The following is an 18407-nucleotide window of genomic DNA, read 5'->3' on the forward strand; positions in this document are numbered from 1 at the left end:
CAGCTCATGCAATGATGCCGGATGCAGGAGGATCACAGGCCGGTGGGTGTAGAGTCTTGTGGATCCAGTGGCCATGGAAGCAGCTCAGCGCCGGCGTGGCCTCCACGTGGCTCCTCCAGCTCCAGGGCTCTAGCGTGGCTCCATGTGTCTCATCAACAGGAATGTGTTGCGGGGAGTGAGTGTGTCCCGCCTCCAGTGAGCTATTTATAAACTTGGTGCCTCCCAATGAGGCCATCAAGCTGTGACCTGATGGACGGGCTGAATTCCACCCTTCACTCAAGTCTACAGTTAACGAATGATGTAAGGACCACAGACCGAGGGGATACTCTGAAATATAGGAAGCAGGCTGTGCCCCAATGGGCCGAGGCAATAAGGGAAAGAAAAATCTCCCAGGACATTTCTGGAATCTCATTTATTGTTGCAGAAAATGTACTCCCGAAGATAAACTCTGCGGTAAGTTTAACCGAGGATCCGACAGGAATGTGTAAAGCAGCCGTTCTCAACCTGGGGGTGGCGGCCCCTTGGGGGGGTTGTGGGGGTCGAATGCCCCTTTCACAGGGATTGACCGATTCATAACAGTAGCGCAATGACAGGAAGCGACAAGGAAATAACTTTATGGTTGGGGGGTCACCCGCACAGGAGGAACGGTATGAAAGGGTCGCAGGGTCAGGAAGGTTGAGAACCTCTGTTCCAGGGGAGGAAAATGAGGTTATCTACTCCCCAGTCTCAGAAACCAGCAGGTCTACTGTCCAGTGGGGTTTCTGAGTCCAGATCCATTTAATGACAGTGAGACTGGCTTGGTTTCACGAGGCAAGCGGGGTGGAGGGGAGGGACGGGGGACCGAGGCCCTGGAAGAAGTGATCTGGTAGGTGCACGAAATAAGTGCAGGGTCGCTGTAATCGGCCTCCACTTGGCAGTGGTCAGTTATTTGGGGGGACATGGTGGAAAGGGTCACGGCTGCGAGGTGAGATCCCTGTTTCCGACATCGGCTTTACGGTGACAGTTTTCATCGATCCCCGATCCCCTATCATCTCTGAAGACGTCCGTGTACAGAACAGGAAAATTCAGAGTAATTTAAATATGAAGCGGCACAGGGGTGGGGGGTGCATGATCAATAAGCAGCAACATGAAAAATTTTAGTAGACGAAATTGAGCATGTTGAGCGTTTTATCTTAAAAAGCCCCCCCCCCCACCGTAATAGTTTATGCCTCAATTAAATTCATTACTTAGGCCAGAAGCTCCATCACACGGTATTAAACATTCCAAGTAGCAGCTATAAGATGACCCAGTCGTGTGAATTATGACGAATTCAGCACCTTTGTGTAGCAGTGCTTTAAACTGCCATGCGGTGTCTAAGGTTGTTCAAATAGTACACAGCATCATGTTCTAAGTTCAGCAAGACCTGTTAAATATTCTCTGTATCATTATAGTGTAGAAGCTCACTCAGTACATCTGTTCAAAAGGAATATATACCGTATACACACTCGAATATAAGCCAACCCTCAGCGGAGGCACCAAATTTTACCACACAAAAAACGGCATAAAGCGTGCTGGAAAATTCTGCTTATAGCTCAAAAGCAGCACCTGTGTTGCAAACGTTGGACCTGCGTACAGTCCAGCATTTTAAACCCACCCATGTAAAGCCTCCTAAATGAAAAATGTTGGGGGAGGGGGGCAAACATGGGCCTCTGGAGTCCACAATCAAGTGAAATAAAACATGAGGATGTTCCCCAAAGAGCTCAGGAAGACGCCGGTGCAATCGGTCGCTGTTCTGTAAAGGAAGACCTTGCAGTAACAGTATTGACAGGTATTATGTATTGATCGAGACATAAGCAGGGCAAAGAAAGATGATAAACAGATCAATCATAAAGCTTAAATAATAAAAATAAACATATGGTATCAACAACCCATACCCAGAACAATCATACCCATGTGAATGACAGGGCATGCGGAGTGGAGACCCAAAGCCCATCCTCTGGTTAATGCCCCCCCCCCTCCACCGCGCACTATCATGACCCCAATTCTACCTTACAAATCCAGCTAGACCAGAGCATGTGACTGGGTACAGGGAAGAGCAGGAAACGGGGGGAGAGTGAAAATACCAGGAAGGGCAGCGGGAACCGATCACAATGATCTGCATAACACCCCCTCCCTGGGGGACAAACCAAAGTGGGTGAAGGGAGACACTGGGTCAGTGTAAGACATGAAAAAATACCAACAATTTATAGATTATCAAGGGCTCGTGAGAGGGTCGAAAATGAGGAGCTGATACCCAGGGCTCAAGGAGAAAGAAAATGTTTTGAGAATGACGGCAACCGATGTACAAATGTGCTCGACTTGATGGATGGATGGATGATGGATGGATGATGGATGGATGATGGATGGATGATGGATGGATGGGTGGATGATGGATGGATGGGTGGATGGATGGACAGATGAGTGGATGGATGGATGGGTTAATGGATGGATAGGTGGTGATAAGAGATGGATGAGTCCCCAATACCTTTTTTTAAAAAGGCACTGCCCTGAGGAATTACTAAGAATGCAAGAAAGGATGGGGGGAAATGCATGTGAAAATAAACAAGGAAAGCTCAGTGTTTCATGGGGCAAAACCATCAACCTGTTCCTCACAGTTGCTGTGACTTGTCTCTGCTTCCACATCGGGGTTACCATTTACCACCTCTGTGGTGCTTGCTCACCGCTGGTCTTTTCAACCGTTTCGCATTTTTCTGTGTCTCGGTGTGTGAAGTCCGGCGTGGAGGAGTCTGGCGACAGCAAACGGAGCAAGGGTTCCGGGTGGGGGAGCCGCAGCGGGTCAGGAGCTTCCAAGAGGAAGAACATGTTTTGAATCTGGTTGTGGGAGTGGCTGTGTAGCGCTGTTGGATACGAGTGAACCGTGGAACTGTGTGGGGTACGAGGTCTGCATTGGGTCCTGATAAAACGGCTCCAAAGAACAAAACCCTTGCACTGAAAGGAAGCCCTCAAGGCACTGTATTGCTAAGTAGCAAACTGCTCACCGAGTAACGAATTGACTCACGGTTCTCACTGTTTGTTTTTTTCCTATGAAATCAACGGGTGATCCATTCGCTGAAAACAAAGAGAAGGTAAGGGGGCAGGGAAACTAGATGCATGAAAAGGAAGGAGACAGAATGGAAATAGGGACAGACACGTGCTGGGAAGACTCATCACAGCCACTGCGAGACTGCACAGGATGGCCCACTGGGAACCTACCTGAACCTTCCCGGAGCGATTAACAAGGCCCGAGTTTAAAAAACTCGTTAATTTGTTTCAATAAACATTAAATTCCTCTTTTAAGTCATTAAATATTTTAATTAAGAACCCCAAAATGGAATCAATATAATTTCTAAAAAGTACCATCACTGGAGACATTTAAGAAACGTGGGTATTTGGGAGTCTACGTTGTGCATCCGCGTCTAGAATTGCCACAGATTCAGAGGAAGGTGAGATCCGTCTCGGAACGAGAAAGCAGCAAACACTGAGCAACACAGCACCTTCCTGAGAGTAAGTGGTTCTCCCCAAAGACCCAAAGCAGCTGTAGCCGCTCCTGTGAACAAGCGGTCCTTCCTACGCTTCGAATCTTCTTTATTTACACGGATGGAGAAGCGAGGGCAGCGGCCTTGAACAAAACACACGCCACTCTCAGCCGACATGCCGTGAAACCAGACGTGTGGAATGGAACAACCGTGTGGGGCATTCCAGTCCTGGGGACATTCCGAGCCCTACACGCTGTGACTCCCAGGTGCTTCGTGACAGATTCCCAGCTGCCTAGAGGAGTCCCTGACTTGTTGGAATTCGCCAAGTCCTGTCCATCCCGATTCTCTCCCAGGCATGTCCAGCTGTATCGGACGGAGCCTTACCGGTTTCCCCCCAGCGTTTATGTTCATAAATCTCCCTTCCACGCTGAACCCTCATCCATGCAGTCAAGTAAGCGGAATCTTTGGAGTTTCCCCACATCACTCACTTCGTGGGGTTTACCTTCTGCTACAGATTAATGGGAAAGTGATAAACGAGGGAAGGACTTGCCACATTCGTTACATGACAGAGGGCCCGACTCTGAAGTGAGGCTCTGAGTAGGTAGCAAGGTTCTCTGGAGACTGAGACCGTCCCGTGTTTGTTCAGGTGGCTCATCCCCGCTGTGGCTGCGTCCATTGTCAGGAGGCCGAGGAATAAAACCAAAGGCGTTTCCACATTCTCCATCACACGGTATCAAACCCAGCCCTGCTCGGCGGGTTCCCCACCTGGCGCCGCGCAGAAAGGCTCTGTCCGAGGTCTCTGAATGTCCAGCGACGTCCGTCTCAGGACAACGAGCCTCCCACATCCCTTACATTCTTCAGACGCGCCCCTGTTCTCCGGTGTGGATTTCGATGCGCTCCGGCAGATGGTGGAAGTCTGCACACTTCCCGAAGGCTTTACGGGAGCTCAGCGTCCGCACAGGTGTAAGGAGCCGAGTAGGGACGGAGGTCTAAAGCCGCTCCCAGGCGGCGTGGTGCGTTTTGAAGTGTCTGCTGAGGTTGGCGGAGCGGCTGAAGGCTTTCCCACATTTCCGACACTCGTGAGGCCGGTCTCCGCTGTGCGTCGTGCTGTGTAAGCCGAGGGCCGTGGAGTCGTAAAAGGCCTTCCCGCACTCCGGACACGCGTAAGGCTTCTCTCCGGTGTGGATCTTCCTGTGCCTCCTGAGGGCCTGGCGCTGCCGGAAGGCTTTCCCACACTCCGTGCACACACAGGGCCTCAGCCCGCTGTGGATGCGGCGGTGCTCCTGCAGGGAGCCCACCTGGCCGAACGCCTTGCCGCACTCCTCGCAGCTGTACGGCTTCCGCCCACTGTGCACCTTGCGGTGCCGCGACAGGTAGGAGGAGCAGGGGAAGGCCCTGCCGCACTCCCTGCAGGTGTAGGGCCGCTCCCCGGTGTGCGTTCGCCGGTGCCTGTTCCTGGTGGAGGACTGCGCGAACGCCTTGCCGCAGTGCTCGCACGCGTAGCGCTTCTCCCCGGTGTGGATGCGCAGGTGCGTGGCGAGCGACGAGGAGTAGCCGAAGGTCTTCCCGCACTGCCCGCACTGGAACGGCCGGTCCTGGCGGTGCGTGTTGCTGTGGACGCTGAGCGCGGCCGCGCGGCTGAAGCTCTTGCCGCACTCCTGGCAGGCGTAGGGCTTCGCCGCGCTGTGCACGCTCCTGTGCAGCGCCAGGGACGACATGCGCGGGAAGGCCTTGCCGCACTCGAGGCAGGCGTAGGGCCGCACGCCGCTGTGCAGCCTCCCGTGCAGCGCCAGGTAGGCCTCCCGGCTGAAGGCTTTCCCACACTCCCCGCACGCGAAGGGCTTCTGCGCGCTGTGCGTCGGCGCGTGCGCGGCCAGGTGCGCGGAGCAGCGGAAGGACCGCGCGCACACGGCGCACGCGAAGGGCTTCTCCCCGGTGTGGATGCGCCGGTGGATGGCCAGGTTGGTGGCCTGCGTGAAGGCCTTCCCGCACGTCTCGCACGCGTAGGGCCGCTCGCCCGTGTGCGTGGCGCTGTGCAGCGCGAGGGAGGAGCGGGACACGAAGGCTTTGCCGCAAGCGGCGCACGCGTGCGGCCTGCCCGCCCGGTGACTCCGCAGGTGGGACGGGCACCGGAAGGCGCCCAGGCAGTCGGCACACTGGAAGGGCCTCTCCCCACGGTGGACTCTGCTGTGCGCGGCCAGGCTGGAGGGCCGCGTGAAGGCTCGGCCGCAGTCCGCACACTGGTGCGGCCTCTGCCTCGGGTGCGTCCGCCGGTGCCGCGCCAGCCGCGCGGGGGAAGGGGACGCCGCCCCGCACTTGGGACTCGCGTGCGCCTTCTCTGCGGGACGGGCGACGGCCGCCGGAGCAGAGGCTCCCGCGCCGGTCCTGGTGGGCAGAGCCCGGGCTGCGTCTGCACGAGCTCTCTTCCCGGTAAGACCCGCGCGAGGAGCGGCGTCTCCCCGCGTCTCCCCCTCGCTGGTGCTGTGTCCAGAGAGGGAGCCGTGATCCGCAGAGGCCTGTCCACGTTCGCAGCACTGCCAGGGAAGCTGTCCTTGCGGAGGCCGGCTCTGCGCCAGCGTCAGGCTGAAAACCTGGTTGAAGATTCCTGGACACGAACTGCCCCTGAGACGGGTTAGAAACAAACAACCGCCTGTCAGTTTGTCCCTACTTCGACTGCGCACGCGTTCCCCAGGTGCCGTCCTGCCCAGGTCCTGTGAGCACCGAGGAACACGCACGACCGAGGGGCGCCCCAAGCCCCGCTACGTGGACACCTGCCCCTCCCCCCAGAAGAATTCCCTTCAGAGACGGCACTGAGGCTGCAGCTCAGGGAGGGGACGCGTCTGATCAGAGCACACGGGAGCAGGTGAACGGGGAGGGAGAGAGAGTGGAGCACGTCCTGGCCCCACCAGGCCCTGAGGATGATGTTCCTGCTCAGAGCAGTCAATGCACAAACAGGACCACATGGCCGTCCCACTAAGAGACACAACGTCCCTCACTGACCCACAGCCCACAGGGGACAACACTGGACACACAGCGTGGGAATTGCGCCCCATCTGATCCCACCTCATGGAGGCAGAAACAGAACAGCAAGCGGCAAAAATGGGCTCTGGGGCCAGGGCGTGGCGCCCCGTCACACTCAACCGGAAAACACTCCTAAAGGCCAACAAACAGCCCTTGAACTAACTACAGGCTTTTCTCTCTTCTTGTGTTTTGTTTTTTTGTCATTGGTTTGTTGCTGTTGTTTTGTTTCCTTTTGTGGCTTGGTTTTGTTCTGTCTTGATTTTGTGCATGTTATTATCTCCGCAGCTCTGTCTAAATAAGACCGGCTGGATGAACCATCTGGAGGAGAAAACAGGACAGACAGTTCCAGGGGGACATGGAAGAGGGACAGTTAGGGGGAAAGGGAGTGGTGTTAACAAACCCAGGGACAAGGGAGCAACAGGTGATCCAAATCGTGAAGAGGGTGTGAGCCCTGGCAGGTTGTGATCAAGGGCAAGGTTAACAAGAGGAATTACTGAAACCCAAATGAAGGCTGAGCATGATCGTGGGACAGGAGGAAAGTCAAAGGAAATAGAGGAAAGAGCTGGGAGGCAAAGGGCATTTACAGAGGTCTAAATAAAGGCATGTGCATATGCAAATATATTTATATTTGAGGATGTGGAAATAGATCTATGTGCATTTATTTATAGGTTTAGTATGAAGGTAGCAGAAGGGCATTGGGTCTCTACTCAAGCACTCCCTCAAAGCAAGAATATTTTCTTCTATTAAACTGGCATTCCATGATGCTCACCTTCCCGACACCACTGCTGAGGACAAAGCAGGTGCATAAGCAAATGTGGTGAAGAAAGCTGATGATGCCCGGCTATCAAAAAGATGTCTCGTCTGGGGTCTTAAAGGCTTGAAGGTGAACAAGTGGCCATCTAGCTCAGAAGCAACAAAGCCCACATGGAAGAAGCACACCAGCCTGTGTGACCTCGAGGTGTCAAAGGGATCAGGCATCATCAGAACAAAAACTCACATTAGTGTGAATGAGGAGGGTGTGGAGTGGAGACCCAGAGGCCATCTGTAGGCAACTGGACATCCCCTTAACAGAAGGGTCACAGGGAGACGATCCAGTCAGGGTGCAGTGTAGCAATGAAAAAAACGTACAACTTTCCTCTAGTTCTTAAATGCTTCCTCCCCCACTATCATGATCCCAATTCTTCCTTATAAATCCGGTCAGACCAGAGGATGCGCACTGGTACAGACAGGAACTGGAAACACAGGGAAGCCAGGGTGGATGATCCCTCCAGGACCAGTGGTGAGAGTTGTGAGACTCGGAGGACATAGGGAGAGTGGGTAGAAAGGGGAACTGATTACAAGGATCTGCATGTGACCTCCTCCCTGGGGGACGGACAACAGAGAAGTGGGTGAAGGGAGACATCAGAACAAGATAGGACAAAATAATAATTTATAAATTATCAAGGGTTCACGAGGGAGGGGGGAACAGGGAGGGAGGGGGAAAATGAGGAGCTGATACCAGGGCCTTAGGTGGAGAGCAAATGTTTTGAGAATGATGAGGGCAATGAATGTACAGACGTGCTTTACCCAATTGATGTATGTATATGTATAGATTGTGGTAAGAGTTGCATTAGGCCCTAATAAAATGATTTAAAGAAAAAACAAACACACGCAGGATTCTGGTCGTGACCCAGCTCTCCACGAGAAGACAGTCTGCACCCATGGCAGCTCCGCGGGAGAACGATCCGCTTGCTTCCTCGCACCAAGATCCAAAGTCTGGGGAGCCCTGGGGGAAATTCGACCCGTCTTATCAGGTAGATGAGAACTAAAGACAGTTATGCACGCGTGTCGATGTTCTAGACACACACGCGTCTGTCTGTGTGCACACGGCGTCGTCTTTGTCTGTCTGGGGGCTTGGTGTTTAGGTCGCAACCACCAGTTACAAAAGCGGTCTGGGCATCGCACAATCTTGAGGAGGGGGCCGTGTGTGCTGGGCTCAGAATCTGGTGGTTAAAGACTCGGTTTGCCTGTCGTGTGAGGGCAGCCCTTCTTTCAGACCAAGAGCCCCCGTGCGGTTTCCAGGAGGCTCACAAAGGTCAGGGAACCCGTTCGTGGACCTGCCCGGTGTTCTGATGCCGTGAGGCGCCCGGGTGCCTCCCTCAAGAACACTCACCTGAGGAGCCTCTTCTGGCGCCAGTGCTGCTCCTCCCGGGCGCGCCACTCCGAGGCTTGTGCTGGCACGGGGGCGCGGGGGCCCTTCTTCGTGAGCAGCAGCCCTACCGGCTCGTCGCACGTCTCTTCTTCACGGTCCGAGTTTGGAGACAGGGACGCAAGTTGACGTCCGTTCATGATGGGAAGCAAAAGGCAAGAATGACATGAGGTGGGGGGGGGGAGCGGGGGGTACAGGCTGGAACAAAGAGACCTGGCCACACGTCCCTGCCCCAGGGTTTTAGCCACGGAGCCCCAGGAGAGGTCAAATCAGACCCCAGGACCAGAGACAGGTCTCTTTCGAGGAGGAAAAGGGACGTCACCCAGCACTCAGGTGTCTGAAGCTGTGCCCTCAGGCCAGTCACTTTCCAGCGGCCTGATTTAAATGCAATCCCGTCCATAGAAGGCACGTTTGTGACAAAATAATAATAGTTTATAAATTATCAAGGGCTCATGAGGGTGGAGGGAGCAGAGAGGGAGGGGAAATGAGGAGCTGATACCAAGGGCTCAAGTGGAGAGCAAATGTTTGAGAATGATGATGGCAACAAATGTGCAAATGTGCTTGACACAGTGGATGGATGGATGGTGATAAGAGTTGTATGAGCCCCCCAATAAAATGAATTTTAAAAAATAAGGCAAGTTTTGTTTTGTTTCTTAAAGAAGGTGTTTCCTTGCACCTGACCTGATCCCACCACACCAAGGCAATGCACTGGGGGAGTGCAGCGGAACAGCAAGGGAATGGAGTGGCAAGGTCCCCAGGGAATGCTGAAAGTGGACTTTGGGGCCAGGGCGTGGTGCCCCAACAGACTGGACTGGAAAACGCTCCTAAGGGCCAGCAAACGATCCCTGAACTAACTACAAGCTTTTCTCTTGTGAACTGTTTTGTTCTGTTCTTTGTCAGTGGTTTGTTTTTGTTGTTTTGTTGTCTGGTTGTATACTGTTGCTTTGTTTTCCTCTGTCTTGTTTTCGTGCATGTTAGTGACTCCACAGGTCTGTCTGAATAGGACAGGCTGGATGAACTATCTGGAGGAAAAACAACGGGACCGACAGTTCCGGGGGGACTTGGGGTGGGGGGGTAGGGGGGGTAAGGAAGTGGTGTTAACAAACCCAGGGACAAGGGAACAACATGGGACCCAAAATGGTAGAGAAGGGGGAGTGGCAGGCCTGGTGGGGAAGGATCAAGGGTAAGGTTGCTTAGAGAAGAGGTATACTCTAGCCCAGGTGGCGATGAAGCATGGTAGTAGGGCAGGAGGAAAGTCAAGGGAGATGGAGGAAAGAGCTAGGAGTCAAAGGGCATTCATGGAGGTCTAGACAAAGACATGTACATGCAAATATACATATGAGGATGGGGAAAAAGATCTATGTGTCTATATTTATAGGTCAAGTATTAAGGTGGCGGAAGGACCTTGGGCCTCTACTCAAACACTCCCTCAATGCATGAATACCTTCTTTTATTAAATTGGAACTCTATGATGCTCACTCTCCCGACACAACGGCTGGAGCCAAAGTGTGTGAACAAGTAAATGTGGTGAAGAAAGCTGATGGTGCCCGGCTATCAAAAGAGATAGTGACTGGGGTCTTAAAGGCTTGAAGATAAACAAGCGGCCATCTAGCTCAGAAGCAACAAAGTCCACATGGAAGAACACACCAGCCTGAGTGAGCGAGTGGTCCCAAAGGGACCAGGTATCAGGCATCAAGCAACAACAAAAACACAATAAAATAGATATATGTATATATGTGTGTGTGTATATGTATGTGTATATATATACCATATTAAATGAAGGGGGAAGTGCAGAGTGGAGACCCAAGGCCCAAGTGTCGGCCAATGGAGATCCCCTCATAGAGGGGCTTAGGAGAGGAGATGGGTTAATTAGGGTGTGAGGTAGTATCGATGAAGAACACAGCTTTCCCCCAGATCCTGGGTGCTTCCTCCCCCCAACTACCATGATCCGAATTCTACCTTGCAGGGCTGGATAGGGCAGAGGCTGTACACTGCTACATATGAGGGTTGGAGGCACAGGGAATCCAGGGTGGATAATACCTTCAGGACCAAGGGTGTGAGGGGCAATGCTGGGAGAGTGGAGGGTGAGTGGGTTGGAAAGGGGAACTGATTACAAGGATCCACATGTGACCTCTTCCCTGGGAGACGGACGGCAGAGAAGGGGGGAAGGGAGACTCCGGATAGGGCAAGATTTGACAAAATAACGATGTATAAATTACCAAGGGCACATGAGGGAGGGGGGAAGGGGGAGGGAGGAGGGGGAAAAAAAAGAGGACCTGATGCAAGGGGCTTAGGTGGAGAGCAAATGCCTTGAGAATGATTGGGGCAGGAAATGTGCGGATGTGCTTTATACAATTGATGTATGTATATGTATGGATTGTGGTAAGAGTTGTTTGAGTCCCTAATAAAATGTAAAAAGAAGGTGTTTCCCAGTACAGGGGCCAAGTGCATCCATGGTCACCCTCCAAAGGTCCCTGCTCGCTTGCTGGGGGCAGGAACACGCCGCACAGCGCATGCGCCTGAAGCGGAATTGACAAGTAGGAGCTGTGATTGTTTCTGTGCTGAGAGCCAGTGCCGTGTCCTGTTTAAACTCCGTGTTCCAAATGGAGGTCTTGGGACCACATGTTTTCATCAGGGGCTGTTTGTGCCCGGTCACAGTGTCTGCTCCAGACAAACAAACAAAACGATGTTGTCCCGGGAAGATAGTTGCTCCCGGTCCTTGAAAACATGAAATGTGATTGGGGGGAAAGGAAAAAGGGCAGGTGGGTGCTCATGGAGGGGGGACAGCGGGGAGGGAAGGATGGATGGCCTTCAGGGCCTCTGACCGTGCTGGGGGGTACACTTGCTTGCAGCACAATGAAACTGTCAGCAGCAACAACCTACACAGGTGCAGAAAGCACGGAGCCTCGGCACCCTGAGCCCTGCTTGCCCGTCAAGCAGCGACAGAGCCTCAGGTACACAGACAAGGCGTCGGAGAGCTCCCTGTCACTGACGGCTTTTACGTTTCTTGAGATGAACTGAAAACTGCAAGTCCATCTCACCTCCTCAGCTCTTTCTAAAAGCCAATCAAACCCTTTTTAGGTTTGAAGGAGGGAAAAAAAAAATCCTGAAGGGAAATTTTTCGGTGTGTGTTCGTTTGAAGAAACCTACTGTGTGTATTTAAACGGCCCATTTTGAGAAATGAGATCCACAACATCCTAGTCAGCCCTCCACACATGTCTGTCTGTCTGTTTCCTGCCACCTCTCCCTGCTCCCGTGACCCACAGTTCAGTTTCAGGCTCATGGGGACACCGGGGACTTTGGGGCGCCTCAAGCGGAGGGGCCAGGCCTGCTTTCCTACACAAGGCACAGCACACACCCACGAACAGGCGACAAAAATGCCTTTATTCAGCAAAGGAATCCAGCCGCGCGCCCACACAGATATGCATCAATGTCAACGCTGTTCGTACCTATTGAGACCAGGTTTTTCAGCGTCTCCATCATCACGTCCCTGTAGAGCCTCCTCTGAGCAACGTCCAGCAGAGCCCACTCCTCCTGGGTGAAGGTGATGGCCACGTCCTCAATGACCACGGAGCCCTGAAACAGCCCCACGTGCGGATTCAGGAAGGCCCCACGCACGTCCCCCGTGTGCCCAGGGCTGGGGGTGAAGCGGGCACCCACAGGACTGCGACGTGACAGGGACGTGACAGGGTTTCATGTTCTGCCCCAGGGAGTGACTCAGCCTCTTCGTCTTACAAAACAAGCCCCCGTTCTTAACAGACTCACAGACTGCAGTTCCCCGGAAGCCTTACACACACACTGGAATGAACACACACACACACACACACACACACACACAGAAATTAACTTAAAAAAAAGCAACATGGTGAAATGAGCCCTCAACCGTCCGAGGTCAAGTGATCACGCGATGGTGGCCTGGCCTCTCTCCCCGCATTCCCGTCTGAGAGAGGACGAGGGAAAGGCTCCCCGGGAGGAGCATCCCTTTCTGAGGAGCACATCAGTTCAACACCACGTTCTCGGAAACCAGGAGAAATCCCAGGCAGCTCCTCCGGTAAAGGAGGCGGCTTCATCAAGCAGATTTCTGTAAATAAACCAGCCAACTGCTCTTTGCTGCTGAGCCCGAGGCGGAAGGAGGGGCGACGGGATGGAAGCTCGACTTCCTTCCACCCTTTCTTTTCCTGGGCGCCCAGGTCTGTGTAATTCTCCGGTTACAGGGCCGGTCCTACAGCTCAGCTGGGAACTGGAGACGAAGCAAGGGCCCCAGGCAAGGAATCCGGAACAGAACCGCTTCTCCGCTTCGAAGACACAACCCCTCAGACTCCTAACTGCGGCGTCACAGGCTGAGTTGACGTGGTTCTGGGTCACGGACACACGAGAGGACACGTCTCGGGTCTGTGCAGATCCAGCGACGGGAAACAAGCATCTCCCGCCCAGGAACCCCACCGTGTTTTGAGCGAGGGCGGCAGTGAAAGGGGAATTCGCCCACGCGTGTTTTCTGATGACCCTTCATGGGGCCAAGGGCCCATTCGCTCCACGTGCGGAGGAAATAAGCAGCAGGGGACGCGGAGGACGGACGCTTCCCGAGCTCGCAGAGGAAGTAAAACAGTCGATTTGAGGATCATTACCCCGTGAGGTTTAGACGGCGCAGGAAAGCACGGAGCTCTCAGCTCCAGATCTGCAAGCGGACGGATGGTTTTACAAACACGCAGACATTGCGCATGTTCACAACTTCTTCAGCTGCGTGAGAATTGCAAGGGTGCGGGAGGGCGGGAAACGAGCTGACGCCAGGGGCTCAAGGAGAACGTGTTCTGAGAAGGATGACGGTGGACGGAGGGCTTGTGGTAAGAGCTGTGCGAGCCCCCGTGACATGTTCAGGAAAAGTGAAAACATGTCTTCCGAGAAAGCAGTTGTCGTAAAACCGCACTGTCATTCTATCGGGATGTAAACGTCTGATATTCAGGAGTAAATGTACCTGCTAAAACTCACTTTAACGATAAAACCATGAAGCACCGTCACCGACGACTGTTATTGAACAGTCCACTCGCACAAAGCGCAAAAGTACAGATTTTAACGACGTTTCTGAAGCCAAACACCGACGGACACTGGCTCCAGGACAGCCAGACAACATTTCAAAACCGCTGCGGAATCAGGCATAGGGGTCCTGCCGCGACGTGGGCAGAGTAACAGGAACCTTTAAGAATCTTCTCAAAACCCTGAGGGGTAAGAAACACAGGCACCCTCTGCGTTTGAGAAATGCATTTCCGTCACGTTAAAATCCTCGGGAGTAAACTTCTCAATGATTTACCAATTTTCTTCCCAAAGCAAGTGTAAACCCAAGAATTTAAACACGCACACACACCTCATATTGAACTTTTCTACCAAAAAGAGACATTCGGAAGTGTGCGTGAATTGTACAAGGGCGCATGGACACACAAGCCCGCGGCGTAAGTCGCAGGACAAGGGGCCTCCCTGAGATGCACGGTTTCCAAACGCCCGGAAGCCTTCAGGGAAAGCAGTCACAGCAGGAAAAATCACACTGGCCTGGAGTCTCACACACAATCCCAGCTGCACCGAGTGTCCCTAGTTCCTGCCCTTGCTGACACCAGGGGACACCCCTCCAAGGGCCATCATCGGCCAGGGGGACCCAGGATAGCAGGACAGCAGGAAGTGCAACTTTCCAATTTCACAGCAACTGTTCCGGTGCCTGGAGGCACACGGGAAACCGCGGAGACAGGACAGGGGGTCTCTGGAGGCTGTGTCTCACCAGAGAGCAGCAGCGGGCAGAGAACCGTGGCCCACGGGGCCAGGCTGGCCTCACCTAAGACAGGTGAACCCAGGCGCCCAGACCACGAAGCCTCATCTGTACACAGAGGGGTCAGTCCAGTGACACGGAGCTCAGGGCCCCTCCCGGGACTGGGCACCCTGCTGGGCTCCCCCTTCACGGAGCATCCAGGTGCCCGGCTGTTCCCACACAGAGCAGGTCCGTCTGACTCACATGCAGGTGCGCACAGCCCTGCTCGCTGCAAACTCACCATCTCCTCGCTGCAGATCCCGCGCGTCGGGGGCACGGTCGTCTCTCAGCCCGAGGGGTGGGAGTGGACACGGGGCACGGGAGCACGTTGCAGCAAGACCAGGTGTGCCAGGTTCACGCCCCGCTCAGAGCTGGGGGGCTCCTTCCTGCGGCAGCTGGTGGCCCTGGGTCTCCGGAGGAGAGAACCGGACCCGTCGTCCCTGCCCGGCACTTGGGGAGAGAAACTGAGGAGGGAGAACAAAGCCGTGTGAGAGGTTTCTGTCTCGGGCTCAGAGCTGCCACCCGAGGGTGTCCGTGTCCGTCGGGCAGAACACCGTCCCTTCACTCCGTGTCCCTGGAGGAGGAAACCTCTGCCTGGTGTCCTCAGGAGCCTTCCGGTCCCTTATCACCGTGATTGTCCCGGAAACGTCCCGGCCACCAGGCTTGTCCCAGGAGCTCCTCCCGCCGTGTGGAAAGCGGTTTAAGTTAACCTGGGTGGGAATCCCTAAGCAATCAGGATAAACACGTTCCACAAACCGGGAACCTTCTCTAAGTGCCCGTCCGTCTGCACATTCCCATTTCTTTCCATGCGGCCCACACCTGCCTTCCCCGCATGGTCTCAGAGTTCTCTATCTCTCTGTCTCTGTCTGTCTGTCTCTCTCTGCAGGTGCCACAGCCAATCAGAGGGAAGTGCGGGCTCCTTTCCGACAGGATCCTTTACTCGGTCCCCACCGTCCGTGAACATGAACACGGGGGCCTTGCTCCCTCTTTCTCCACCTTCTCCCGTGGACGCACGTCCGTCCCTCTGTCCCTCTCCCTTTGCCACCTTGGCCCTTTCTCTCCGCATCTGCCTTCCATCCTCCCCTCAGCGGTTCCTCACCTTCCAGCCCAGCCCCCCCCCCAGTTCACTCTCATAAAACCCGCCCACAAATGAAAAATATTAAATAATACACGACAAAAACAACGAAGCTGCTATTTAATCTATTTTTTAAACGTCCACTAAAGCCCACTCGCCAGGCCCGCTTTCCTGCTCTCCCCGTTCCCACACATTCCTTGGAGGACGAGTGTCTCCCCAATCCCAGCCCGATTCTTAAAGGACCCCCCCCCCAGGGGCTTGTTGACAGCGGGGCATCCGAAGCCTCCCTCTCGGCCTCCTGAATCTAAATCCACTTTTCGCAAGACGCCGGGTTCGTCCACACCCGTCCCCCGCCCGCTGCCTCGGGCTGCAGACTCGCCCCCCATCACCCCCAAATTGAAGCATCTTCTCCACCTGCGTCCACGCCACGTGACCGGGCCCATCGTCCAGCCAAGCAAGCTCTGAACATCGCGACCCCGATGTCCCCTCCAAGCTGTCTGTCTCCACCGACCCCGCGAGGCCCGGTCCCCCGGCAGCTCCCCGACCTTTGCAAAAGGCCTCGGAGGAAACCAACGCGCCCCGCCTGCCCCCCCCCAGCCCCGGAGCCCCGACTCTGCGCGTGCGGGCTGCCCACCCCCGGCTTCCCCGGCGAGGACGCTAACCGGGAGGCCGTCCCACGTTCCCCGCCCCCCGGCGAGGACGCTAACCGAGGGGCCGCCCCCAAGGCCCCTCCTGGCGAGGACGCTAACCAGGAGCCGTCCCCAGGGCACCCTCCCCAGGCGAGGACGCTAACCGGGAGGCCGTCCCCAGGGCACGCCTCCTCCCACCCCCCCCCCCGCGAGGACGCTAACCGAGGGGCCGCCCCTAAGGCCCCTCCTGGCGAGGACGCTAACCGGGAGCCGTCCCCAGGGCACCCTCCCCCGGCGAGGACGCTAAGCGGGAGGCCGTCCCACGTTCCCCGCCCCCCGGTGAGGACGCTGACTCGGAGCGGTCCCCAGGGTCCCCCTCCCCCCCCCGGCGAGGACGCTAAGCGGGAGGCCGCCCCCAGGACCCGTCTGGCGAGGACGCTAACCGGGAGCCGTCCCCAGGGCACGCCTCCCCCTCCCCCCACCCCCGGCGAGGACGCTAACCGAGGGGCCGCCCCCAGGGCACCCTCCCCCGGCGAGGACGCTGACCGGGAGGCCGCCCCCAGGACCCGTCTGACGAGGACGCTGACCGGGAGGCCGCCCCCAGGACACGCCTGGCGAGGACGCTAAACGGGAGGCCGCCCCCCGGCGAGGACGCTGACCGGAGACCGTCCGGGTCCTCGGCGTCCGGGCGGCGCGGCGGCCGTGAGGCCGGGACCGGGTCGCGGGGGGCCCGGGCGCGATGGCGCCACGAGCGCGCCGAGTCGGGGGGTCCCATCCCGGGACGGGGGCCCCCGGGCGCGGGACAGGCCACCCGGCCCACGGCGGACGCCCGGAAGCCGCACTCACCCGAGCGGGAGCCGGACACGCACGGCGGCGCGGCCGACGGCGGAAGACACATCCGCTTCCGGTTTCTGGGGCTTCGGGTGCGTCACGTTAACGCATCCGTCGGGAAAAGCCACATCCGCCTCCGGTTTCTGTGCCTTCGGGTGCCTCGCGTTATCGCGTCCGTCGGGAAACACCGGCGAGTGTAACTGAGGGCCGCGCGGCTCTTGGTTCCCCAGCTAATTTGGGTTTGGGGGAAGATAAGTCTAGGTTTTCCTTAAAGCGTTTTTGGACTGAAAGTGAGCTTTTTGAGAAAAAGAACTTGAGTTCGACAAGGGAGGCCGGGACTGGCTCTTTGGAAAGTTGGGGCCACACAAGCTAGCAAAAGAAACACCATTTTTGTCACCTGCTTTCCGCCCTCCCTTCTCGGAAAGTTGCCTGCTGGGCGACCTGCCCCTTCTCCCTCCCCTTTTGGGAAAGTCTCTGCTGGTGGTTAATTGCACATGGCACTCCCGCGCCCCCAGATTCAGGACGCAATTAGTTTGGACTATCCTTCAATGCTCAATCTTGTTCCCTTGGATGCTGTAAAAAGAATGGTGTCCTTAATCTTGTTAGAGCGACCAGGATGTGACCATCAGTTTGGGTGTTGTGTTTTTGTTGTTTTTTTGTATGGTTTTTGTTTGTGTTGTTGACTGGACATGTACCCTGTTTTCTAAAGAGCATAGACTACGTTTAATTCATCTTTGTCTGGTGCCCAACACAGCAGCTAACAAATCATGCAAATACATGTGTTGGCTAAATGAATGACTAAATGGACAAAACATTTGTAAAAATATATATACCAAGGGTTCGTGCGGGAGAGGAGAGGGAGGGGGGAATGAGGACCGGATGCCAAGGGCTTAGGTGGAGAGCAAACGTTTTGAGAATGATGAGGGGGAAAATGTACAGATGTGCTTTACACAATGGATGGATTGATAGACGGATGGATGGATGGTGGATGGATGATGGATGGATGGATGGATGGGTGGATGATGGATGATGGATGGATGATGGATGATGGATGATGGATGATGGTGGATGGATGATGGATGATGGATGGATGATGGATGGATGATGGATGGATGATGGATGGATGATGGATGATGGATGATGGATGGATGATGGATGATGGATGGATGATGGATGGATGATGGATGATGGATGGATGATGGATGGATGATGGATGATGGATGGATGGATGATGGATGGATGATGGATGGATGATGGATGATGGATGATGGATGATGGTGGATGGATGATGGATGATGGATGATGGATGGATGATGGATGGATGATGGATGATGGATGGATGATGGATGATGGATGGATAATGGATGAATGATGGATG

General features: G+C 55.1%; 1 protein-coding gene across 1 annotated transcript; it reads right to left on the reverse strand.

The window, feature by feature from the left end:
- Positions 1-397: 397 nt before the first annotated feature.
- On the reverse strand, positions 398-17113 carry LOC142435529 (uncharacterized). The gene is made up of 5 exons (XM_075539753.1): positions 17045-17113; positions 14736-14958; positions 12153-12279; positions 8668-8794; positions 398-6116 (listed from the first exon to the last, which is right to left on the reverse strand). Exons 2-5 carry the CDS (start codon positions 14736-14738, stop codon positions 4484-4486), a joined length of 1890 nt encoding a protein of 629 aa, XP_075395868.1. The 5' UTR covers positions 14739-14958; positions 17045-17113; the 3' UTR covers positions 398-4483.
- Between the last annotated feature and the right edge of the window lie 1294 nt (positions 17114-18407).

The sequence above is a fragment of the Tenrec ecaudatus genome, chromosome Y (genome assembly GCF_050624435.1).
Source record: "Tenrec ecaudatus isolate mTenEca1 chromosome Y, mTenEca1.hap1, whole genome shotgun sequence".
In the NCBI taxonomy this organism is placed as follows: domain Eukaryota; kingdom Metazoa; phylum Chordata; class Mammalia; order Afrosoricida; family Tenrecidae; genus Tenrec; species Tenrec ecaudatus.